Genomic DNA, 25,905 nt, shown 5'->3' on the forward strand with positions numbered 1-25,905 from the left:
TGGACACTTAACCAACTGAGCCACCCAGGTGCCCAATAGAGACTTTTTTCAGTGTCTCACCTTCTTTCATTTTCCAAACTGAAACTTGAGTTTTCTTTGGAACAACATTCTTTTTGCAATCACACACCCTTGTTTTATTAATTGAATAGTGTTTAATTAAATTTTGTAAGGACAGTTATAATAGGTATAATCAGGTTTGGGAACAAGTAGGACAGATTTTCTTGGGGCCCACAATTCACCTGGAGGGAGAAGTTAACAGGCACCATGAGCATTCATTGTCCTCTGGCATCCCTCTGCATGTTGTACACCACACTGGGAATGTTGCTGGATGAGTCAGCTAAGTGAAGGCTGCTTAAGAAACTTTCTACTATAATGTCACCTACAGTGCCCTTGTAGGGGGATCAATTACCCCACAAATGACAAGATTTCCTGACCTAGAACATGTAGAAGCACCTGGAAATATGGTGTCTGGAAAGTATGGAAAAACCAAATTCTAGCCCAACTCTCCTGCAAGTATTATATCTATCTATCTATCTATCTAATAGAACACAAGCATTTGCTCCATTCTCCAGGTTACATTCCTACTCTTTGTCAACCTAAGACATAAAATCTTACAGACAAGCATGAAAACACACACACACACACGAATCTGAAATCTTCAAAGAGTCAGCCTCATAAATACCTAATAAAAATATTTGCAGATAAGAATGTTTCATTTAATTTTGTAAATATGAAAAATAACAAACAATATCCCAGGGAAGAGGAAAAACCCATGAGCATAGTGCTAGGTGATGAATCAATACATGATGAATGATGTGCAGTCTGAAATATTTCTGGTAGTGCATACTGAATCTGTTCATTTTAAGGTCAGCGATATTTATGCACAACCAAGAAATGCATCAGTATTAAACTAGATCCTCCGAATGAATGTGTGTAGGAATTGAAATGTGACAATTCCCAGAAGCACTGTGTAGAAGCAGTGATCTGTAAAGCACTAGCACAAAGGTTAGTAAAGTTGTCATGGCATAAATGTAATCATTGCAACGCTTGTATCTAAGAAAGGATAGAACTAAAGAGCTTGGGAATAGTAACTGGAATTTTCAGTGTACAAGCAATCTTTGAAAAGACACAAGTCTACTTTATGCCTTTAAAGAAATCAAAGTAAGGCACTTCAAGATATGCATTTGAGCAGTAACATAAAGCAGGATCCAATAGCACCAAAACCAGTGCCAAAGTCCTAACCATGCTTAAGATGGAGAAACTACAGTTGCAATCCCACCAGTTAACTCCTCTTCAAAGGAGACTTTGGATAACATATGGCAGAGGAAGAACATCCTTTGCAGTCAAGCATGTCCTTTATTTCTCTATCCCTCAAAAAAAAAAAAATTCAATTTGTTAGTGTACAGATGCATAATGACAGCTGAATATTTACATAAAAGATCAAGGGCAAAATGACTTAAAGCATCAAAACTAGGCAAAAGACCAGTACTGGGGTTTCTCCATGGTGGTGTGGAGAACTGGGGACTAGTTGACAGTGTTGTATTTGGTACAAATAAGGAGTTTTGCTGGAATCCTGTTCTACTTTGCTATTATGGCCAAATTTCAAAATTGGAACAATCTTGAAAGGCTAAGGGCATCCACTTGCTTTTCTCCTTTACAGGTACCTGAGTATGTGTTTCGATCTAAATAGGAAAGAGGAAAGTTGACCCTTTTTAATTTAGGATTTGTTGGGTGTGGCACCCTGGAAGACCTGGGAGATAACTAGTGTTTAGTTTAGATGATATACTTGGCAACCATTAAAATACTGTGTATTTATAGCCTAAATGTAGACTTTAAATTTTAACAGATTTATCTAAACTTCAAAATTTGTACCGTTGAATGTAACTATCTTATGACAGAAGCAGCAGTATTCAAAACATTGAGCTAATATAAAATCAGTAACATTTTAAAAATCCCTCGAATATCACCACCTTTTTCGGTTAACACTTATAGTCGGGAAGATTTTCTAGTTCCAAGAAGTCAAATGAATTATTTTGTAGACAGTACTGACTTAACGTGTAATTCTAGGAACACTGACAAGATCGCGCTCTTTCTGTTCCTGAAGAACCCTCCCCCTCCCACCCACCCCCTTGTCTTAATTAACGTTTCACAAAATAAATCTAGGGATACAGGTCCCCGGTTGTGGGAGGTTTCCCCTCACGGACAAATCAGCTTGAGGAAAAGAAGGGAGGGGAGAAATAAACGCCACGCAGAAGCTCTACGTGTCAGAAGAAAGGTCTAAAATCATTAACATGTAAATGGTGCTCTTTCACTCCCAAGGCTCCTTATCTCCGAGACCGCCCCAAACACTAGAACGGTTCCGAACGCCGGGTTAGGCAACTCGGGGACAGCGGAGGAGGGCGGGGGCCGGAGGGAACCCAGACCGTGGCCCGAACCTGCCAGGAAGAGGGACGTGCCGCCAGAGGCATCGGATTCGGGGAGGGCCAAAACCTGGCAGAGAATGACATTATCGAGTACTTTCTGGCAGAGCCCTAGGTTCCTTCCTCTAACAAGCTCTTTGTGGTCCTGTATACTGCTGCCCTTCCCAAAAACAGCGGAGTCAAAAATAAAGATGTACAAGGACTTCCGCCCCTCCAAGTCTCTATCTAGCGGGGGCGGAGAAGGAGGTGAGAGGGATATCCCAAATCGGTGACTTCGGGTTGTGAACAAGATATCCCAGGAAACTCTGAGGTTGTATTTGTAGCTCGCGTTGGGGGAGAGGAGGACAAGAGGAGAAAAGTTTTTTTTGTTTTGTTTTGTTTTGTTTAAATTTGGGGGGGGGGGGTTGCTCCGCGGCTGCACGTGTGCTAAATATTGGGTTTCTTTCGCTTTGCATCAGGCGACAACCCTGGGCGCCACCTGCGCCTCCCGCGCGGAGTGGGGGAGGAGGGTTAGCCCTTGCCCGGGTTCCCCGACGCCCACTGCAAAGGGCAGTGAGAATGACAGACCGCAAACCCTCTCGCTTGCATCCCCTTCAACGCACTACACACCTAAATTCGAACTGCAACTCTCGTTAGGCGACCTCCCGACGAGCCGGGCCGAGATTGCGGCGCAGAGGAAGCCGCACGCTGTTGTCGCCGAGACTCCTCCTCTCGCCGGTGTAACCCGGGACTACCTGGCGCCCAGCAAGTGCAGCACGCAAAGCCCAGGGCGCCTTTGCGGCGGTTACGTCCCAGCCCATTTCGACGGCCCGTGCGCGACGCGGGGCGCACAGCCTACTCCTTCCACCTGCTCCCCACCCCGCCCCACCATCTCCCCACCAACCCGGCCCAGCGGCACCCGGTGCGCCTGCCCGACGGTCCAGGCCAAGCCTCCGGCGGGCCCTGCTCACGCAGTTGGCGCAGGCAGCCCTACGCTAGCGGCGCAGCGCCCGCCGGTTTGCCCTCCCCCTGCACTCTCCCCGCCCCTTCCCTCCCTCGCAGGGGCCGAGCGAATGTAGCCCGCGAGAGAAAATGGCGGCGGCGGCGGGGAATCGCGCCTCGTCGTCGGGATTCCCGGGCGCCGGGGCGGCGAGCCCCGAGGCGGGCGGCGGCGGAGGGGCTCTCAAGGCGAGCAGCGCGCCCGCGGCAGCCGCGGGACTGCTGCGGGAGGCGGGCAGTGGGGGCCGCGAGCGGGCTGACTGGCGGCGGCGGCAGCTGCGCAAAGTGCGGAGTGTGGAGCTGGACCAGCTACCGGAGCCGCCGCTCTTCCTCGCCGCCTCGCCGTCGTCCTCTTCCACTTCCCCGTCGCCGGAGCCCTCGGACCCGGCGGCGGGCGGGAGCGGTTTCCAGCCTGTGGCGGTGCCGCAGCCTCACGGAGTCGCGAACCGTGGCGGCACCCACCCTCTGGAGCCCGCGGCCGCCCAGGACAGCGGCGCCCCGAGCCCCGCCGGGGCCGAGCCCGGGGAGAAGCGGACGCCCGCCGCCGAGCCGCCTCCTGCAGCGGCCCCCGCCGGGTGAGTAGCGTGGCCGGGAACGCGGCGAGGACTTGGGTGGCGGGCGGGCGAGGGCAATGAATGAATCCCGGGCACCGCGCACTGCGTCCCGGGGCTCCGCGCAGCGAGGCTGCGCGCCGCTCGCCGGGATTCGAGCCCTCGGGCACCCCCTTTGACCCCTCCGGCGTCGAGCGGCGGCCCGGACCTGGCTTGGGGGACGGAACGGGGACCCGGGGCGGGGACGTGCCGGAGAGTTTGTTATTGTTTGCAGACATGTGACAGGCGTGCGAGCCGCGCTGCAGGGACCCGTGGAGATAAGGTGTGGGGCCCTGGGCTGGCTTTGTGGGGCTCCCGGAATCGGGACTCTCCGAAGTGACCCGGCTCGGGACCCTGGCGCTGCCCTCCGGACTGGGCCGGAGGGCGGGCAAGAGCCCAGCGGCGGCACCCGGAGAAGAGTCCCGGGATTGCTGGGGGTGAGGCCCGAGCCTGCAGGCAGGCGGTGGTCAAAAAGGGGGCGGAGTGGGTGCGGAGCCCAGCGCTAGGCCGGGTGGGGGTGCTGGGGCGCGGAGAACGCCGCGAGGTATACCGGACCTTGACAGGCAGAGCCCCTTGTCAGGTACTCGGGCCGGGAATCGGCCGAAGGCAGCACGACCGCAGGGCTCTCGGGGTGGAAGGCTCCGTAACGCCTGTCAAAGCGGTGTGGGCGGGTAGGCTGCAAACTCGGGGATTTGGAATATTTTAGGACTTGGGTTCTCTCACTGCGTCCCTCAAGGGGCTCCACATGTTCTTGGGAATGCTCACAGCGCCACTAAGACTTGAGTGACTTCTGTTTGGAGTTTGAATTTGGCCTTTGAAGTTTGCTTTTGGCGGAGTGGTGTAAGAGCCAGGACCGGATGTGTCAGCCATTCAGTTTCAAAGCAGTGGTGACTGCTCCCCGCAGCCTCTCCGGCGTGGCTGGGGACCGTGGCTGGGGTGCGGTGCTTCCTGCTCCGTGCAGCTAGCTGAGCGGGCTACCCGCCGGCTGCGAGATTCCAGGGACCACAGTGCAGTGGGCTTCGGCTCAGAGAGTCCTATGTGCCTATGCATTACGGTACGTGTAAGGTAACAGAACAGCCGTTTTCGGCCTGACCCTTTTTTGGAAACTGGAAATCTTTATATTAAAGGAAATTCTTTTAAGTGTGACAGTCGTAATCCTTCTTTTTAGGAAATCTGACTAGTGTTTGCACAGCATAGTCTTGATGAGTATTTTGAGTTGCTGGAAATGTTTTTCTGATAGTTAACCGTTGCCCTGTAGAGTTTCCTGACCTTTATTCTGGGTATTTTAAAGACTGTGTCTTATATTTGTTACCCTTGTGAGACGACTTTGACAGTAGGAATCCTTGGTTTGGGTTAATTATCTAAAGTGCTTTGGCACTTTTTTGAGCTTAAATTTTTATTTATTTAAAACCACTGTTCATTTATTACCAGGAAGTTGCACCCCCCCCCCCCAAAAACCCTAAAAATTTTGGTCAACACTGCCATGGCAGTCTTGAGAGGAAAGGAGATTTGTGGCTGTGATAATTTTGTGTGCACTTGTAAATACAACTTTGTGTAACAAGAGCTAGGTTTCTGTACACCTTCCTGCTTCTGTGAAGATTGGATTTAAAATCTCACTAGACTAATTCTTTGAAGACAGTTGGTACTACAAATGAGCTCCATATAAAAATATTAAACTTTAATTTTAGAAGTTAATTTTGTCTGTTCTTATGAGAGCAGCTTTTTGAATACAGTGAATAACTTAGTGTCAGCATTCTAGTCCTTTTAATGAGCTATGAGTATAGTAGAGGAGCGACCACTGTAAAAATAATTATAGAAGTTGTTTAGAGTTGCTTCCACACAAAATAAGAGGACTAAGATGGAGGCAGAATTCAGGAACTGAATAATCCATGTTTAATTTTTGCATGTTGTAAGGTAGGCGTTTTTTGCCTTCTTTGTTGAAGGAGTGGATTGTATTGCAGTGTATGAAATAATGAGCTAATCAGCATAATCATTTTTAAAAAATGAATTTCACTAGCCAGAATGCTGTTTGTTCACCCCAAATGTAATACCTACAGACTTCATTTATAGTAAAATGTTGATTTCCTCAATTTGAAAATACAGTGATTTTCCTTCCACTTCCTTGTCTGTGGAGTTGAAATTCATTTGCATCTATTGGTATAAACACTGACTAAAAAGAGTTCAGTGAACTTTATATTTTACTTTTTTGACAGTAGTTTTATTTGTACTTTTTTGAGGAAAATATGGCATCGAGATTTTGAAGTACTTTTGTGTTCCAGTAGTATGGGTCTGGAGTTCCCTTCTGTCTAAAGACCTTTTGGATTTTTTAAAAGAGAATTCTGTGATTTTTAATTTCAGAATTTCCTTCAGTTTTTTTGTTCTTTGGATGTAGAAACTGAAAATATGGAAAACATATTTGTGAAATATAAATTGTGTAAGTCATACTCATTAAATAAGATTTTCTGTCTGTCCCTCTCCTTTAGTGTAATAATTGAAATCAATGAAAGTTTTGTGCCTGTAAGTGGCGCCCAAGGGTTTGGAATTTTAACTTATATTATAGAATTAGGAACTTTTTTCCCTACCTATTATTTTTGAAGAAAAATTACAGTGTTGCTTTCCATTGAAAAGGCTGTTGTGTTTGGTAGATATAATTACTCTATCCTATTTTTGTAACTTAAAAAATCCCTAACTATCAATTTGCTGGCCCCATGAAAGAACAAGATATGCTGTACTTGTTAATGTTAGTTTTTGTTTAAAACTAAAACCATTTCATAGGCTGCTTTTATATCCTCATATAGCCTTCAGCTTTCACTTCCTTTTAGAAGCTGCTAGGTTAAAAATACAGTTTAGTGACTTTTTACTAGAGAAGATATGGGAACATATTACCTAAAAATAAGTTGTAAAAAATTAAGTTGGTGATTTTTTGAAACAATAGAAGTAGTTACATAAGTTAGGTTACATGAATTTGTAAGTTTTATAGTTATGAATTTTCTACAGATTCTATTTTAAATCAGGTAGGAACATTAATGCACTCTTTATTATATTTAACCTTATTAAATGTAATTCTGAAAGAAAAATATCAGAGCTATCGTTGTTGCCAACTTTTGTTTTCTTTTCATATCTGATTTTGGCAAGGGTGACTGGTTAACCAACATTCCTTAATGTATGATTTCCAATACACTATAATAACTCCATTTTGTTAGATACAAAAACCAGGAAGTAGCCCTGTTCATTGATACTCTTTCCCGTCTTCTGTAGCACCTCGAACATATGTTGCATGTCTTAAAAATGGTCATTGACTTACTGACTTGAAGATTTCAAAACATGTAAAGAAAGGAGTGTTCTTTGTTTTCAAGAGAGCAAAATAACCAGCTACAGCTTGCCTAGGCTGTCTGCTCATCAGTCTTTGACACTGTCTGTAAGCATTCCAGAAGAAGAAATAATGGGGTGGCAAAGCAGTTAATGGTGAATGGATTCCCCTGAGGGAAAATATGGAGCATTCAGAAGTACTCTGAGAAAGCACAGTTTTTGCATTTGTTACCCATTTTCTTGGGTTGAGAGTTAACTCTCTGTAAAGGAGGCAGTAGAAAACATGGCATGGAAAAGTAATGGTCTCCAGAGGCTGCTGAAGAACTACACTATATTGAATATATTGCACCTCTGACCTGGAGAATACTGCGTATATCAGATATACCAAGTATATTCTTTAGACTTGTTGGTTATCCTCAGTCCTTGCCTCTTTTTATATTCCAAGTCAAAAGTTAGAGCTACTTAAAAATGTAAATGGATAGAAGATTAACATGAAGAAATGTGCAGTTTTAGGAACAGACCCAAGTTGTCATTAACAAAGAATTTAAGAACTTTTTTTTAAGATTTTATTTATTTATTTGACAGAGAGAGAGAGAGAGATCACAAGCAGGCAGAGAGGCAGGCAGAGAGAAAGGGGGGGAAGCAGGCTGCCTGCTGAGCAGAGAGCCTGATGCAGGACTCGATCCCAGGACCCAGAGATCATGACCTGAGCTGAAGGCAGAGGCTTAACCCACTGAGCCACCCAGGCGCCCCATTTTAAGAACATATTTAAACATGAAAGAAGTAATCAGGAACAGAGTTAAAGTAAATGTTGCAAAACAATGGGATTAGTCAGGTGCTCTTCTTATAGCAAGATTATAAGAGGATTTTAGCCCTGGCTAAAATATGTTCATTGAGTGTACAGATATGTTTGGATTCCTTTTATGTAGTCACCTTTCTTGCCTTCTGCAGGTTAGGCCAGTTATATGTAGTATCTCATTTCATTACCACTACAGCCCTCCAAGGCCAATATTACAATTTCTGTTTTCTTTTCTTCTTTTTTAAAAGATTTTATTTATTTGAGAGAGAGAGAGATCACAAGTAGGCAGAGAGGCAGGCAGAGAGAGAGAGGGGAGGAAGCAGGCTCCTTGCGGAGCAGAGAGTCCTACGCGGGGCTCGATCCCAGGACCCTGGGATCACGACCTGAGCCGAAGGCAGAAGCTTTAACCCACTGAGCCACCCAGGTGCCCCATAATTTCTGTTTTCAAGAGAGGGAAACTCATTGGTGATGCTAAAGCCCTGTGATCACATAACTAGAAGACAGAGCTATGTCTGTCTGACTCCATAGTTCATTTCTTTCTACCATCTGTGCTGGTTTTATTTTTCCAAATTAATAATTAAATTAATTGATAATTTTTTAGGAAGAATTTGCTCTGCAGGACTCATAATAAACATAATAGATAGGTCTCTACCCAGTGCCATTGCCAATATATTTGTTCCTTTATATGTATATACTGCATAGCTTTCTATAACCTGGCCTTGTATGTGTAATACAAGTAGACTGTACTTAAATCACCTTATTGTGTTAGGCAAGGAGAAAAATTGATTCAGGCTGAGTGTTAGATTTTTTTTTTATTTGTACTTTATTATAAGTGGAGGGAAATAAGGTAAAATTAACATTACTCATGAATCTTAATCATCACACATGGAAAGAAGCTGTTCCAGTATAGTGGTACCTTGCTCCTTTGTTTTTTATTTCATTCATCCAAGGTTTACAAATCTCTATATGATGATGGTCTGAGTGGTAGAAAAAAGATCATTGATGCATGGCTGCTGTTTCTTTTGGTAGGGGTCTAGTATCAGCATGTTTAACAGTACTATATTAAGTGCTTTAAGAGAGATGGAAATACAGAGAGATTCCCAGTTTAAAAACTAGTGCTTTGAGTCTCATGCACAGTCCTGTATTCACTACAGGACTACAGTGGTATCTCCCTAACTTACTGAGGAATTAACTGGCCTTCCAGGTTAGTAGTTAAGGGTGGTGGCTTTGTTCTTTGTGCTTGTATCTTTGTGCTTGTATATTTGTTCTCAGAGTTTTGGCTCCTTTCCTTTGGTCTCTTTTGCCTTTCTTAGGACAGGTATAGGCTGTAGTTTTTCCATTTCCAGAGTAATGGAAAAAGCAATCTAGATATAGATTAATTTCAAACAATATCTGTCCACACTCTTAAGAGGAATATGTACAGAACTGCAAGTTCAGATGTGATTTTTTTTTTTTCCTTTCTTGAAAGAAAACATTAAAAGGGGGTATGGAGAGCAAGAAACTCAACATATACCAATGGTGGTTTTAAAATTTAGTCTTTGTTATTAGTAACAGCAACTCTGCTAGTTAAGAAAACAATGTTAGGGGATGCCTAGGTGGCTGCTGCTCCCTCTGCTTGACTCTCCCTCTCCGACAAATAAATAAATAAAATCTTAAAAAAAAAAAAAAAAGAAAGAAAACGTTAGGAAATGTCACATAGCTCTTGAGTGTAAGATAATAAAAATAATACTTATCTTCATTTACTCTATGGCATGTCACAGTTGGTTTAGGTATGTTTAGGTATGGAAGGGAGTTCTGTATTATTAATGATTGAGTCCTTTGGAATACCAGTCTGGTTAGTTTGGTTTAATAGATTGAGTTGTCATAGAGTGCCAATAACTGTTAAGTTATTAATACCCACCAAGCATATATTTCTGAGTACAGTCTGACACACAGGAATTATTAAAGAGGCATCAGACCTCTTGAAGACTGGAGGAAGCTTACACAGTGCTGTAGTTTGTGCATTAACTAAGTTTATCACATGAAAGTATAGTGCTGGTGAGTGGATATGGAATAAGGAGATAGTTGATACTGGGTGGAGACTTTACTCTTAACAAATAGACATGATCATTACCTTTTGTTATTGCCTAAATAGTCATTTAACTGATATATTATCAAATCTTCAACTGTTCTACAGCATTCTAATACTAAATATCAGTTGTTAGCAAATGAGAAACTCTGTTTTACTATTTATACCACTGCCTAGTACCTAGACTAGTGTCTGACACCCATGGATATTAGGTGCCCATAAATGTTAGGATGAATTAATTTTCCTGAAGTGGTAATTTTTAAATTACTATATCTGAAGATCACAATAATTTACTCTGATGTGATTTTAACAATGGTCTAGTTTAAGGCAAGTTTTGAAGGCAAGATCTGTTTCTTATGTTGATACATAGTTGCAGTAGTTGGTATTTAGCAATCAGTGGTTGATAATATTGACTGCTTTTATATAACATAAAACTTAAAATACTTAGTTTACTAGCTAAGTATAGTTTCATAGTAATTAGAGCCATGCTTAAACTGAGTTTCTGATATTTGAAATGACTAGTTATTTGAACTAATGGGTAACCCTTCTGATTTTCTTTCTTTCTTTCTTTCTTTTTTTTTAAGATTTTATTTATTTTTTGAGAGACAGACAGAGATAGTGAGATAGAGCAGAAGCAGGGACGAGAGGGAGAAGCAGGCTTCCCGCTGAGCAGGGAGCCCAATGCAGGATTTGATCTCAGTACTCTGGGATCATGACCTGAGCTGAAGGCAGACACTTAACTGATTGAGCGACCCAGGCACTCCTCCTGATTTTCTTTTTGACCTTGGCAGTTTTTCTTTAGTGGCCCATCATCACCCACTTGAACGTAAATATTAAGAGATCCTTAGGGTGATCCCAGGGCTTTTGTCATTTTGTCTTCTCCATTCCCACCATTAATGCCTTTAGATAGTTATTGACCATTCACAAGTGATTACAGAATTTGTTTTCCTAGCCATGACCTCTCCTAAACTCCAGACCTACACCTGTCTGTGTGACATAGCCATACTCAGATATCTAAAATCAAATTCAGGGTTTTCCCTGTACTTTGTCCTACTGTTGTATTTTTTGCTCATGAAATGGCAAAACCAGAACCTAGGAGTTACCCTTGAGCACTCCTTGTTATTTAGTCCACCATCAGAGGCTAGGGATTTGACCTGTTGCCACATCCCTAGGCCAGGCTTGCATGATCTCTTGGACTAATGTAGTAGCCTCCTGACTTGTTCCTTGTATCCTGCTTTCTCCCTTCCTGTCTGTCCTCCATATTATATGGCCAGAGTGATCATTTTAAAGTGTTAATCTGATTATAACAATGTTCCTCTAGAAATGCAAATAAGATTAAATCTAAAAACTTTCCAAAGCTTGCCTTTTGGTTAAAGACTAGAGAATCCTTAACACGCCCTACCCAGTCCCTGACCTGTCTGGCCCCTGTGTGCCTCTTTAGGCCCATCTCAGATCACACTTGCCCTTGTTCTCTGCAAGACTGCCTTCTTTCATTTCCTCAAACTCAGCATACTACCTCCTGCCATTGGGCCTTGGCATGCACTGCCTGCTCCCTCTGCCGGGAACACTTTCCCCAGTCCCAAGTCAGCACTTCATTGTTCAAATCTTAGCTCACTGTTAGTTCCTCAGGGAAGCTTTTCTTCCCTCATCTCCCAGACTGGCTTCATAGCACAGTGTCCTTACTCTCAGTGTTGTGATTTTACATTTGTTATCTCATCTGATAAATGACTATCTTCTCCAGAAGACTTTAAGACCTGAGTGGGCAGTGCCTGTGGCTGGATAGCAACCCAGCACCTAGCAAAATGCCTGGCCCAGAGTAGCCTGTTGGTAAATATTTGTGGAATAAATGAGTGAGGATAATAATGACATGACAAGCTCAACCTCATAGATCGATTGTTCTTCACCTTTGGTTAGACTTGTCTAGGACCTAGCTGAGACAGGATTAAACAGCAAAAGCCTAGATGATTGGTGTGTCCTAATTCTCAGTTTGTGATAGATTCTTTGGGAGGTTTCCGGACTATAAGACATGCCAGGTGCTGTGAGTGAGGTAGGACAGCTTAATGTGGCATGGAGGAAATAGCTATTTAGTAGTCCCTGCCTCCCCTTTACATGGTTTCGCTTTCTGAGGCTTTGGTTACCTGCAGTCAGTCACGGTCTGAGAGCAGATGATCCTCCTCTTGACACTGTCATCAGAAACTCACTAGTAGCTTAATGCTTCATCACAATGCCTACATCATTCACTTCATGTCATGGTGTAGCCATTTTATCATGTTACATCATCATAAGAAGGGTGAGTACAGTACAGTAAGATTTTGAGAGACCAGTACAGTAAGATTTTGAGAGAGACCACGTTCATTGTCCCTTTCCTTAACTTCTTAAAAATATATTGTAATAATTGTTCTATTTTATCAGTTATCGTTACTCTTTTATTGTGCCTAATTTATTAATTAAACTTTATCGTAGGTATGTATGTATAGGAAAAAACATTGTATATATAGGGTTCAGAACTGTCTGTGGTTTCAGGCATCACCTGGGGTCTTGCAGCGTGTCCCTAGTGGATAAGGAGAGACTGCTGTACTGTGTGATAATCTGCTATAGGTTGGAAGAGTTTACTATCTGTATGTAATTCTTTTGCACTTACTAGGGAGATGAAAATGGGTGTGTATGTATATTTATGTATATATGATATCTGTAATCATGTTCATATTCGTATATACATAAATATACACATAAAGGTGTTATGCATTAATGTAATGACTCATTTTTTCAAATTCTCAGAATGTTATGTAAACTTAAGATGCCATTTTAGAGTTGTTGTCCCTTGAGTATTTATTTTTTGAGTGTATTTACATCTTAAGTATAAATATACTCAAAAAGGTGTTATGCATTAATGTAATTATTCCTCTTTCAAGTACTTATAATGTAAACTTAAAATACTACTTACGGAGTTCTTGTCCCAATAACCCTACTGTCATGCAAAATTTATTAATTTGTTATTAATTCATCTTAGAGTAAATAGAAGTTCATGTTTGTGTTGAAGAAAAGATTTGCTAAGCAAATACTGTATGAAATCTTAGGAGCCAAGAGCCCACGTAACAGAAAACACTTTAAAGTTTACTGGTGGTAACTAAATCCTACAGCCTGCCTTATCTAGAACATGGTTTAGCACTAAGAACTAAGGAAAAAAGGCTCTCAGCTGCCAGAGGGCCTGTAACAAAATCTGTCCTTTGAAGTTCTTTGATTTTATGCTTAACAAAAGTTCAAGGGCATTGGCTCAGAATTCACTGACACTTATTTAAGATATTATTCTTGTAGTCTTATCCATTTGGTATCCCCAACACACTGCAATCAAAAGCAGCCAATTAGACTAGCAGTATGAGGAAGAGACAGGTTCCCTGATGGCCGCAGTATAGAGAGAAACTTACTGTAAGAGGAGAGAGGGAGGGAAAAGAAGACACCATAGCCTTGGTGTCAGGGGACACGTGGTGTGAGAACATTCATTTCCACATATCTGGATAGCTTCTCAGATTATAAATTTATTAAATGGCAGAACTTTCTACATTACTTTTTGAGTACCAATATCCTTACGTAGATAGAATGAGTGTGATCAGGATTGTTTTTATAATGGCGAGTGTGGCTCATTATTACAAAGGTTTTTTTCTGTCTACTCACTGAACTGAGCTAGAAGGCTTATTATATTTTAAGCAAGATTTCCATTCAAGATAGTTGTAGAAAGTATTTTGATCCTTAAAGTGGTAAGCTTCTAAGTTACCTAGAAGAGATAGTCTTATGGCCTTGATGATACTGAATAAATGAAGTGTTCTTTAGAATTGTGTAAAATTGGAGGGTACTCATTAGAAATGCCATGTGGATTGTCTGTATGGGAAAATCTTTTTTGCTTTATTTCTTGGCCTGAGCCATTTTATGCCCTGTAGTTTCCTTAGGATACTTATTAATCACCACCCCTGGTATACACTGACCTTTTTCCGAGTGAGGCTGTGAAGAGTCAAGCAGTAAGCTCCAACTCTGTAACATTGATCAATTTACTTGATGACTGCAAGGTTTTTGGTTTAATTACTTGCAAAAGCATTCTTCATGTCTGTATGCGCTAAGATGATAAGTGTTTTGGAGCAGACATTTCACATTTCTTTTTTCTCCTTCAAGATAATAAATTGGCTACATCTCTTATTTTTTGGATTTCTGTTAGTATTCTTAAATTCTTCTTGTGTATTTATTGAAACTTAGATTTTATAAAAGATGTGACAGATTAATGTAGATATTAAGATTCCTGAAAAAGTTTTAGTGTTTGGGGCGCCTGGGTGGCTCAGTGGGTTAAGCCGCTGCCTTTGGCTCAGGTCATGATCTCAGGGTCCTGGGATTGAGTCCCTTAACGGGCTCTCTGCTCAGCAGGGAGCCTGCTTCCCTCTCTCTCTCTCTCTGTCTACTTGTGATCTCTCTCTGTCAAATAAACAAATAAAATCTTTAAAAAAAAAAATGTTTTAGTGTTTGAATTTTGAAAATAGGTTTCAGTTACTCTGGTACACTGACATCTCTAGGCTGTTGTATGAGGTCCTAATGTTTCTGGGATTCAGAATTTATAGTATTAAACTTCATTAATAAAATTCTTATCCAATCCTTTTGAAAGCAACAGAACAATTTATTTTTTAAAAATTGTATCTTTATCATTTAACAAAAAGGACTGTACATTGTAGACTATCCTTTGCTTTTTTCTTGACAATATTTTGTTATCATGATAAACACAGAACCTTTTAGTGACTGAATAATACTCCATCTTGTGTATATCACATTAGCCAGTTTCCTGTTTTTAGACATTTATATAGTTTGTTTTTGGATTTGTAAATTAAGCTTCAGTGACTACCATTGTATATACATTTTCATAAATTTGTGCTTATTGTTCTGTAAAACAAATATTCAGAAGTGGAATTGCTGAGTCAAAGGACATGCTTATTTAAAATTTGATTGTGTAGCTGAAGTGCCCTGTCAGACACTGTACCAGTTTATATTTACCTCATAGTATGTGAGAGTGCCCATGGCCCCACATTTTGGCCAACATTGCATATCATTAGTCTTTCATTTTTTGCCAGTTTGGTGGATGAAAGATGGTTTCTTATTCTAATTTATGTTTGTTAGCTTTTTAGCATCATTGTACAACTTGTCCTGTTTATCATCAGTTTCATATTTTTTGGTATATTTCCTTTCACACATGGGTAAGAATTGTTTGTTTTTTTCTTACTGGTTTGTAATCATCCTTGGTATATTAGAATTTTAGCTCTGAGATATATTGCATTTGTTTTCCTCCACTTCTGTTGTGAGTTATGAATTTCAGTTACAGTATTTTTCCATAGAGAAACTTTTTTATTTTTTCAAATTTCAGTTCTTTCTTTTCATTATTTCTGTTTAGGTCTTATAGAATGGCCTAGAGATGCAGTGCCGCATAGTATCTAAGAGTACAGACACGTGAATTCTAATCAGAGTTTCCCCACTATCAGGTAGGGTAACCAGGCAGTTCACTTCAGTTTTCTTAACTGTGATATGAAGATACTGCTTCATAGTTGTTGCATAGACTTCATCTTTGTATAGTTCTTCAAACAGTGCTTGGTGAATGGGAAACCCTGTGTAAGTAATAGCTATGATTATTCTCCATTGCAGAATTATCACAATTCACCAATATTTTCTAATATTTTTATGTATTTAAAAATATATTTATATGTATTATTTGAGTGAGAGAGAGAGCACATGCAGTAGGTGGAGGGAGAGGGAGAGAGAATCTCAAGCAGACTCCACACTGAGCGTGGAGCCTGATGCAGGGCTCGATCTCATGACCCTGAGATCACAACCTGATCCCAAACCAAGAGTTGGACACTTAATCAACTGAACCACTCAGGCACCCCTAATTTTATGTATTTAAAAGAAATACTTTAACCTCTGATCCATCTGAAGTTTAAGGGGTACAGAGGGCTCTAACTTTATTTTTTCCAAATGACTAGGTGTTCTAGCACTGTTAATTGACAAAAAATATCCCCTTTATCAAATACACTAAATTTTCAAGCATTTGGAAGTTCCCAAATGCATTTCTTTTTTTTTTTTAAATAAAGATTTTATTTATTTATTTATTTGACAGAGGGAGACACAGCAAGAGAGGGAACACAGCAGAGGGAGTCAGAAAGGGAGAAGCAGTCTTCCTGCCGAGCAGAGAGCCTGATGCCGGGTTTGATCCCAGGACCCTGGGATCATGACCTGAGCCGAAGGCAGATGCTTAGCAACTGAGCTACCCAGGCACCCCCCACAAATACATTTCTTTATTCCAGATCCTTTTCTTAACACCAGGAGCCTAAACTCCTGAATAGCCACATTTCAAGTTTTGTACAAAAATTAAAAGAAAGTCATTGACTAAAGAGAAAGGATATATCACGAGACTGTTAACTATACGTTTGCTGACTCATTAATATTTTGGTTCTTGAAATGTCTTAGCCTCAGTGGCAAAATCCTGCATCCAACTGCCTCCAGGTTAGTTTCTCTCAAAGGTACAGCTCTGGCAGGCACTGCAGTTGCCACCTGTCCAAACTGATCCTCTGTCCTCCCTAGCCTTCCCATCCTCTCCCTCAGACCTCCAGGTTGTTTGGGATGCCTGTTAATTCCTGCCACCATCCCCCTAATTACTGTGCTCTTACTCTACTGGCTTTCTCAGCCTCAGCATCCAGGCAGTCTCCAATTCTAGTGTTCCCAGTTCTCTGCTGGCTTTGGAATCTACACCATAGCTGCTAACGCAGGGTCACGCCTCTGTCACCTCATCCTAGTTCTTGGAAAGCTTTCTTCGTACCTTTGTACCATCGTACTGCTTTTAGACATGTCTTCCTGTCTTTTCTCTACACTGCAGTTAGAGTGGGGCTTCTACAGTGCAGGTCGGATCGTGACACTTCTGTCCACGAAACTTTCCTTCATCCTCTGAATGAAGTCCAGACTCCTTATTGTAGCTCAGAAGCCTCTGGTGACCAGCTCTGCTTCCCTCTTCACTCCCCTTTCAGGGCATCCTCCTCCAGACATCCGTGTTCATCCTTGTTCATCCATGCTCATATTACTGTTTTCCCAGCTTGCCCCTCTTTTTTCTCAGTGTGCCATTTCCCCTATCTGGAATACTCATTTTATTTCCATTGTGAGATGTTTTTAAATATGTTTTCATTCTCTTTGCAATAAAGAATTATTGGCATTTTACTAAATATAAATGTGGCTATTTGCAGAAGTCATTACTGTATTGGGAATTCATTACTGCTGAACTCTTTGGTTTTGAGTTCTTCAGTATCTGAATTAGATTTGCCACTTTTAAACCTCTTCGGTTTTGCCTCTGTCACTGCATATACATGGTCATGTCTTACTGAACAGTAGTGTTTACAGAGTTGTTTGTAAAGTATATATTATTATAAAATGAGTCAGATTTTTCTATTTGTACTAAAATTTCAAAGGTGCAATATCAGGAAAATATTTTGGTGCCACACAACGTATTGCTGTCTTTGAAAATAATCCAAGACCATCTCCAGTCAGAGAACAAACATGCTCAAATGCTGCAAGCACAGGGTTTGACTGTGTCGTGGGCACATCATCACAAGGTTTATATGGGTTCCGGGCCTCCTCAGGCAAGGTTCCAGGAAGCTGATGGGCTATAGAAGATAGGCATGTCAGTTGTGGGATCACTTGAAAAATCTCTTTTTGTCTGGTCTGAACTCTCTGGAGAGAACCCAAAGGGCAGAATAGTAAACATGCCAGGGCGAATGCCCATTGCCAGTGCTCTTATCCCCCTGATGGCGCCACTGCCCGTGCCTTCAGGAGCACTTTGAGTGACTGTTGTGAGCCAGGCACCAAGGTGCTAGGAACCCAGCAGGGATGAAGCCTAGGTATGAAGGACTTTAACAAGGTAACAGTGTACTGGTGACAAGGAGTGTGTAGGCCTTAGTCAGCTGGGAGTGAGGCAGTATAGGGAGGGTATTCTGGGGAATGGGAAGTCCGTGGCAAGTCCCAAAGAATGCGGAGTTGTTAAGCAGGTGAAAGGGGCTTGCAGGAAGGTTTCATGGCTGGGGTAACAGGGGTTGGGAGGGCAGGCCCTCTCTGCTGATAGGGAGAACTGCAAGTATAATTCAGATAGCTCTGTCTGGGTGGAGAGCAGGGTGTAGATGGGGCTCAGGAATGAAGCTTGGAACAAGATTTCTGTCTCTGTCCAGAGAGTCATGCTCTCTGCTTCCGTATCGCTCCCACTGGCAGGTCCTTAGATCTTTGTTTTTAGGACAAAATAAAAAGCTTTTGTAGTTTGACTTTTAATCACAGGTTGCTGGGAATTGGGTTAGGAGGCCCAAAGGAGTTACATCAGAGCTGGTGCGAGATAGTCTGCAGCCACAGGTCTGGGAGCTGTGGCTCTTTGCACTGCCAACAGCTCCCACAGTTTCAGAGGTTCACAGATTGGGAAGTGTTCTCCTGTAAAACAAATTCCATCCACATCAGAAATGTGGTTTTGGAACTGCGCGTTTATATTTTGGAGATGGCTCAGTGTAGTGATTGGGAACCTGCATCCTGAGAGTCAGGCCTGTTAGCCACTTACTACTGCTGGACTTCGGGCAAGTCACTTACTCTGAACTTCAAATGTCCTACCTCAAAAATGCTGTGAGTGGAGTGATTAGATGAGATAATGAAGCATGATTTTTGACCCAGAAGACTACTCAGTAAACATTAACTGTCAATAATTTCACTGCAAGTAACTGTGAAGACTCACTAATTAATACTTTGAACAGATGAGGATGAAATTAAGAGACTCAAGGTTACCTTACCAGTTTCCATTACTTTAGCAAAAATAGTGTGTATAGATTATACATCATCTTGAGAGCAGTTTATTTTCTTCATTATTTTGAAATTATTTGCTAAAATAATAGAAAACACAACTTTCAAAACTATGTGTTGAGGGATAAAGCATATCATTGGTACTACATAGATCAGGGATCTCATCACTTTGTGAGGACATAAGGCTGGTCTCCTGGGTTTGGTTTTCTCACCTGTGAAAAGAAGAGGACTTACATAATCTCTTGGTTCCCTTAAAGTTCTAGCAACTTTCCACTAATCTAATTTGAAAATTACCTCTTATGTATATCTTTAGTAATAATTATTGAAACATTTAGTTTTTTGAACTTACAGACTCTTGGAATTTTAAACCTGGATATCAGCTCTAAAGAGAAATACAAAGGAGAATTGATGAAAGCTCAGAAACAAGAAATGTTTGTTAAGTGACATTAAATGAAGAGAAAATACTTACTTTTTTAAAGCCTATAACTATACTGGGAGAATAGTATTTTGCAAAGTGGAGAGAAATTAGGACTGTGAGTAGTTAGCACGTTTGTGTTTAATAGATTCTGTTAGAGCAGAATTTTGAAAATAACTTGAAATCTAATTTTGGGAGGCACCTGGGTGGCTCAGTTTGTTAACTGGCTGCCTTTGGCTCAAGTCGTGATCTTGGGATCATGGAATTGAGCCCCACATCAGAACCCTGCTCGGCGGGGAAACCGCTTTTCCCTCTCCTACTGCTGCTCCCCCTGCTTGTGCTTTCTCTCACTGACAAATAAATAAAATCTTAAAAAAAATAAGCAACTATACTGTTAAAAATTGTCTTTCTTTACTTCAGCTTTAGTTGTATAAGGATGGATATCCCTGGGGTAACCTCTAATAAGCAAAGCTCTCCTTGGACTTTTTCCTGTGTTTATAAAGTTCTTCCCATAAATGGCCATATGCATACATACTTTCCTTTTTACTTAAAACTTTAAAATGTGCTGTTTGGTGAACGCTTAGTTGTATTGTTTCCTGATTGGGAAAATTCAAATTTAATTGTATTGGGTGGGGTTATTTTCACATACTTTGAAAAGAGTTGGCAGTTCCTAGTAAGTATGAATTTCACTGTGAATTTTTTTAATCTAATAATTTGGGGCTCAGGTTATAGAAAAATTTGACTTTCAAGTAGATGTAGAATAGGATTTTTTTAACTGACTTAATCATTGTGATTGTGCCAACTTGAAGCATATCCACAAAAAACTCTCTGGCCCATTGCTGTTCTTCATACACAGAACTAAAGCTGCTTCTAATTCATTGCTGAGCACATCCAACAGTAATATTGTTTGTCTTAGATTCCTGGTCGTGAGGAATACTTGACCCTTCCTGTTTCCATCACAGCCCATACACTTAGTTCTGAATGTTGGGATCAGTTATTCACACGTCTGGGAGCACTTATTACATGCTACACGCACCTGATTTATTCACAGACATAGCTGTGATGAGAAATAGAACAGGTTCTTTTGAGTCTCTATTGCATTAGCACCATTCTTCTAGCTTATTTTGACTGATTATGATAACTTGCAATAGTTTTTGTTACCACTGATAAGGCAGGTGAGACTGTCATTTGCACAATGCAAACTGAACTCATCCTTCAGTTTTATAAGTGCATGGTGGAACATTCCCTCCACTGCAGGAGGATTTGCTAGGAGTTTTAAATAGTGCCAAAAATGCATGAGAACAAAGCCTTCCTTGGGGCTTAGATCCATAAAGGCAGTTTTGGCACCAGAGAGAAAAGGTTTATGCTCAAGAACTTCTTCCTTTCTCTTCTCTGCTTATTTCCTGGGCCAAATTTTGTAGAACGGTAGAAAACCATTAGTGTCTGAAGTCAGCTTATCTCTAAATACAGCAGTTGGTAAAGAAATGTGCTCAGAATTACATTGTGTAATATAATGCTTTATTCTTAGTGAAGGTTCCCTAAAATAGTGAATGTTGCAGGTTTTAATTACTAAAAATAAATTAGTAGAAATTTCTTATCTGAGTAGATAATACGGTTGACCATACACTGAACCAAGATGAAATTATTTTTTTGAGTTCTGTGTTTCATAGTCCCCGCCTGTAACACATATACATCCCTCACCCCTCCCTCAGCCCCCAACACACGTGTAGGTCTTGCCTTTTCACTCATGCTGACAAGTTGTTCTGGGAATTGATATTACAAGGTCTTCAGTAAAGAACTGAGTTCTTTGCTATAGCGAGTTTCCTATAATGCCATTGCATTCATACATTTTCATGTATTTCTCAGTTGTTTATTAAAAATAAATCTTAAAAATCATTTATTGAGCATTGATAGGGTTTGCCTTTGCAGTCAATCTGCTCTGTGCTTTGAGTTGCTTATCCCATACTTTTACTCCTAGGCTGATTTTCTGTCCTCATGCTGTTGAGTTACTTCTGCCCTAATATGTTACTTTGAGCACAGGAGCTACATTTTATATTGGCTGAAGTCAGATTTTTAACTCTGTCACAGAATTTAGCTCAAAGACCTAGAAAAGTACGTGCTATCAATTAATTGATTTTTAAAAAAAAATACCTAATCTCGGATTGATTTTTTTTTTTTTAAAGTGCACTAAGGGAGATTGCCTGCATCAAAAACATTGGTAATAGCACTTATGTTTTGTAAAAAGTTTCTGCTTAAGGGATATATTTTAAATGTTCAGTTTTTTCCATATGCCTTGTCAGCCACCTGAATCAAATCTTTTAAAATACAATATTCTGTCTTCTTTCCATTAACCATGAAGATATCCTTGGAAATTTTATAATTTCACCATTCTAGCTCTTTCTTCTACAGCACTTTTACCTGTGAAAATGGGATAAAATCCTGGGTTTTTAGACTGATGTTTAAGAATCTGGTGTTTGGACACTGTGAAGACCTGACAGCCATCACCACCTCTCCTCCAGGATTATGCGTCATGGAGGAAATTGTGAAGTCAGCACTCTTAGCTCTTGTGGCTTTCATTTTCTGCCCAGCAGCCCAGTAGTTATTTTGGGGTCTCTCCTATAAGTCTGGGAAGGAAACATCACTGGGTCTCACCCTGGATCCTGGGCAAAGAGGGGTTCTCTGCTCTGCTGCAGCTGAGGCTGGGGTGGACTCCTTGCCCTAGTTCAAGATACTACAGATAACACAGAGTTGCTTTTGGATAATACTTGCTCAGGATATTGACCTGACCTCTTGTTCTGCCTTGCTGGAGCATAGAAGTCACCAGTGGAACTTTTTTAGGAGACTAGATCAGGAATGGGTGGATGGGGAAAAGAAGGGACCATTACTGGAGGCACTGGTAGCCACATCAGCTAGTCAATCTTTACAACCAGTGAACTACAAAACTTGAATCAGGCTTATTTATTACGAGGTAGTTAGACTCTGACAGAGGGAGATGGACCACAGAAGACTCAGACCTTAATTTTTTGTTAACCCCTGATTTGTAACTTAATGTTTTCCTAATTGTTCATTTTGTAATTCAAGTTTAATTGGACTGTCAGTGGGGCTTTGGACTACCCTTTCAAAAAATTGGTAGCATATTCACTTCTGCATTTATTAAATGATATTTGGAGTCATTAACTCTTTCTCTTAGAACTTTAAACATTAAAAACAACTTTGAATATTCTAGTCTTTTTCAAGATACTGAACAATTGCTTATGTAGGACTAATGAAAAAAATTTGGAACAAATGAATTCCATGACACTTCTTCTTTGACCTCTCAGGAATCAAATAGCCCAACTTAAAGGTGAGAAAATGTGGAAAATACTTTGAAAACCAAAATTATTCTGATACAAAACTTGGACTTTCTTCCCTGTTTCAGTTAAAATTAAAAGCCTAATTAAATTGCAGTTCAAATTCAAGAGTTTCTTATGGACACGTCTGATTCCTTCTTTCCCCTTTCAGGTATTGTATAGGGAATTTTCACATGTCTTTAACTGAAAGGTATTTGACCTCTCTCCAGGAGCTGATTGTGGTAGACTAAGTATTAGCATTGACTCACACCATCTGGCCTGTCCCCAGTACTGTCTTCTCAACTTTGCAGGAGATTGACTCAAGTACTCCAACCTCTTTGACTTTGTCCTCATCTGTGAATTGGAAGTAATACCTTCCCTACGTGATCTTCTCCAATTCCCTCCAGAATTGAGAAGATCACATGAGATATTGTATATGAAAGTGCTCTCAAAGGGTAGAAATAATGCACTAGGATTTATGGTCCCAGCACTCTAGAATTCCAGAGTGCAAGCCCCTGCCTCTCTAAATATCACAGTGGCATTACATCAACAGAGCCCTGGAGTGCCAGGCTGCAGTGGCTGGCCAGTGCTGAGTTCCCTCAGCTCATTATAGTTCAGTCCCGTACTCCTGTGTGCTGGTCTCACTGGAAAAGAGCAATAATAATTTGCTTCCTCCGTGCCTGGTCCACTGGGTGCATTATATAGTTTCTCTCACTTAAGCCTTGCACTATCCTTGTAAAGTGCAGTTTTATTCCCATTTTACAAGTGAGAGAGCAGACACTCTGAGAGATGAGGTAACTTGGCAGCTAGCTAGGCAGTGAAGCCTGGCTGTGAACCCTCATAATTTGACTATGCCCTTAAGCTTTAAATAATCTTTTATACACACACACACACATACACATACACACGATGTGTATATATATGTGTGTGTGTGTGTGTGTGTGTGTGTGTGCGTGTATGTATATATATATGATATATATAAAAATACATACTAAATCAGGATAGGTTTGAGTTACAATAGCACATGGGTTATTATCCGTTATTTATTTCCTTGTCTTGGCTTTTATTGAAGTACAAATCCTATCTGGTGGTGACTTTTAAATTATGTTTACGTCTTCCAAAATACACAGGAAGCATCAGTAAACCATGTTAACATTTTTCATTGTGATGTGAAGTTCTTATAAAATAAAGCCAGCTGTGAACACAAATAAATTTAGACTTCATTGTTTACTCTGCTAGAGAAGAGAGTAGGTGCCAGGCTGCAAATGTAGTTGAATTCATTAATACACAGAACTTTGTCCACAGAATGGGAGATGTGCTTGGGGCACATGTGCATTGAAAGTGGTCATCGTTAATACTGTGGAATCTTCACCCTTCAGAGAGTACACATACAGACTTTATCTCCCCCACACCCTGGGACACAGCCATCATTCCCATTTTACAGATGGTGGGAATACCTCAGAATAGTTAGCCTCCCCAAGCAAGTGAATCAGGAAGAGGCACAGTGAAAAGTCTGACTCTCTGCTATACATGCACACACTCCCTCCTCAACTTACACTTGAGTGTCCTAGTGCATACTCTAAAGTAGCTGCCCTGGGTGTTTCAGACATTTTGGAATTTGCTTCTTTATACCTAAATGTAGTTATTAGAGCTCTTTATAAGTGAGTCCTGAAAAAAATAACTAGTTTTCATGTCCAGTGGTTTTAAAGTTCAATTCAGACTTTAGCATTATTTTAGTAGGTGTATTTTAATTGTTGACTATTCCTGTTTAGTTAGGATGTCAATTTCTAAGGCTACCATCCAGTATACAGGTATGCCTAAATGAATTCTAGTCCATTTATTCTCTTATTGATGTTTGTTCTTATCTGTAATATAAGTTAACAAATGCCTGCCTACTAAGTGTGGGATCTTTAGTTTGTGTTCAGCAGGCATCTTCTTTGATAATTAAAAGAGCTTAGTGGCTTTGAGAGAATTCAGTAATCTTCCTGATCCTATGCCTCCCCCACAAACAAAGGAGATTATCTTTGAGTTTAACTATAGAAACGCCACTTAGGTAAAAATGAAATCTTCAGGGCAAGAAATGTACATTATTCTCTTATTTTGTTTTCTTAAAAATAATGGTAACATGTTTGCTGACCTATAAATCTTACATATGTGCTCCTTATAGAAACTTACATTATCATTTCAACTCAGTCCATATTTACTGGCATACTCGCATACTGTGCTAGGAACTCAGTTGAGGAGGTAAGAAGATGATTCATTTCTTGTGATCCCTAGCTATTGACTCCTGGTAGCTAGTTTCAGGAAAAACTCTTGGAGAAAAAAGGAGTAGTTGTCCATTCTACCTGGATTTGACAGTATTCATGCTTATGCTGGATACGAGGACAGCTTCATAAATGCTGCCTGTTGATTATCCTTTTAGTGTACAAATGATGTAGGCAGTGAAGAAAAAAAGATGAAGAAAGAAATACTGCTATGCCTTAAGAAAGGCCTCTTAAAAAAGTGTAAGTTGGCACACACATACACACACTCCCCAAGAAAAAAGGCAAGAATGATTCATCAAATTCCTAAAAGTTATTTTATTAGGTATGTTTTATTTATATACATCTTTTAAGAAAATAACTTGTGGAAAGTAAGATATGCTAATCATATCTATTATAGTTATAATAATTTCAACTTTGTAATTGAAGTTTCATGGCTTCTCATGAGTGTTTATAAGGATACTTTTGCTCAGGGGCACCTGGGTGGCTCAGTTGTTAAACGTCTGCCTTCGGCCTAGGTCATGATCCCAGGGTCCTGGATCGAGCCCCACATCGGGCTCCCTGCTCAGCGGGAAGCCTCCTTCTCCCTCTCCCACTCCCCTGCTTGTGATCCCTCTCTCGTTGCGTTCCCTCTTTCTTTGTGTCTTTCTCTGTCAAATAAATAAAATCTTAAAAAAAAAAAAAAAGGATACCTTTGCTCAGCTGAACCCTGGGTTGCTCAGAATCTTCCATAGTTGCTGAGGATTGAGGAATGAATGGGGAGTTGTTGGGGGCAATTTTAATTCCATTACAGATAGGCCCTGGCTCATATGTGGACTTCTGAAATAGTAGGGAAATCCTAGCTCAGATACCTTCTTCTCAGGAGAGCTAGGATTTCCTGGCAGGAGAGCAG

General features: G+C 40.9%; 1 protein-coding gene across 2 annotated transcripts in view; it reads left to right on the forward strand.

Moving 5' to 3' along the window:
- The first annotated feature begins 3,491 nt into the window (after window positions 1–3,491).
- The window catches only part of LOC111156879 (mitogen-activated protein kinase kinase kinase 1), a 79,232-nt gene continuing 56,818 nt past the window's right edge, over window positions 3,492–25,905 (forward strand). The window contains exon 1 of one of the 2 annotated variants that reach the window (XM_022518007.1): window positions 3,492–3,973. In XM_022518007.1, coding sequence (XP_022373715.1) covers window positions 3,492–3,973 — 482 coding nt within the window. Of the gene's footprint in view, window positions 3,974–4,341; window positions 4,426–25,905 lie in introns of those variants that run through there. The other variant, XM_022518008.1, reaches the window with a different exon arrangement.

Source organism: Enhydra lutris, unplaced genomic scaffold (assembly GCF_002288905.1).
Source record: "Enhydra lutris kenyoni isolate GAN:26980312 unplaced genomic scaffold, ASM228890v2 scaffoldscaffold50, whole genome shotgun sequence".
Taxonomy (NCBI): Eukaryota; Metazoa; Chordata; class Mammalia; order Carnivora; family Mustelidae; genus Enhydra; species Enhydra lutris.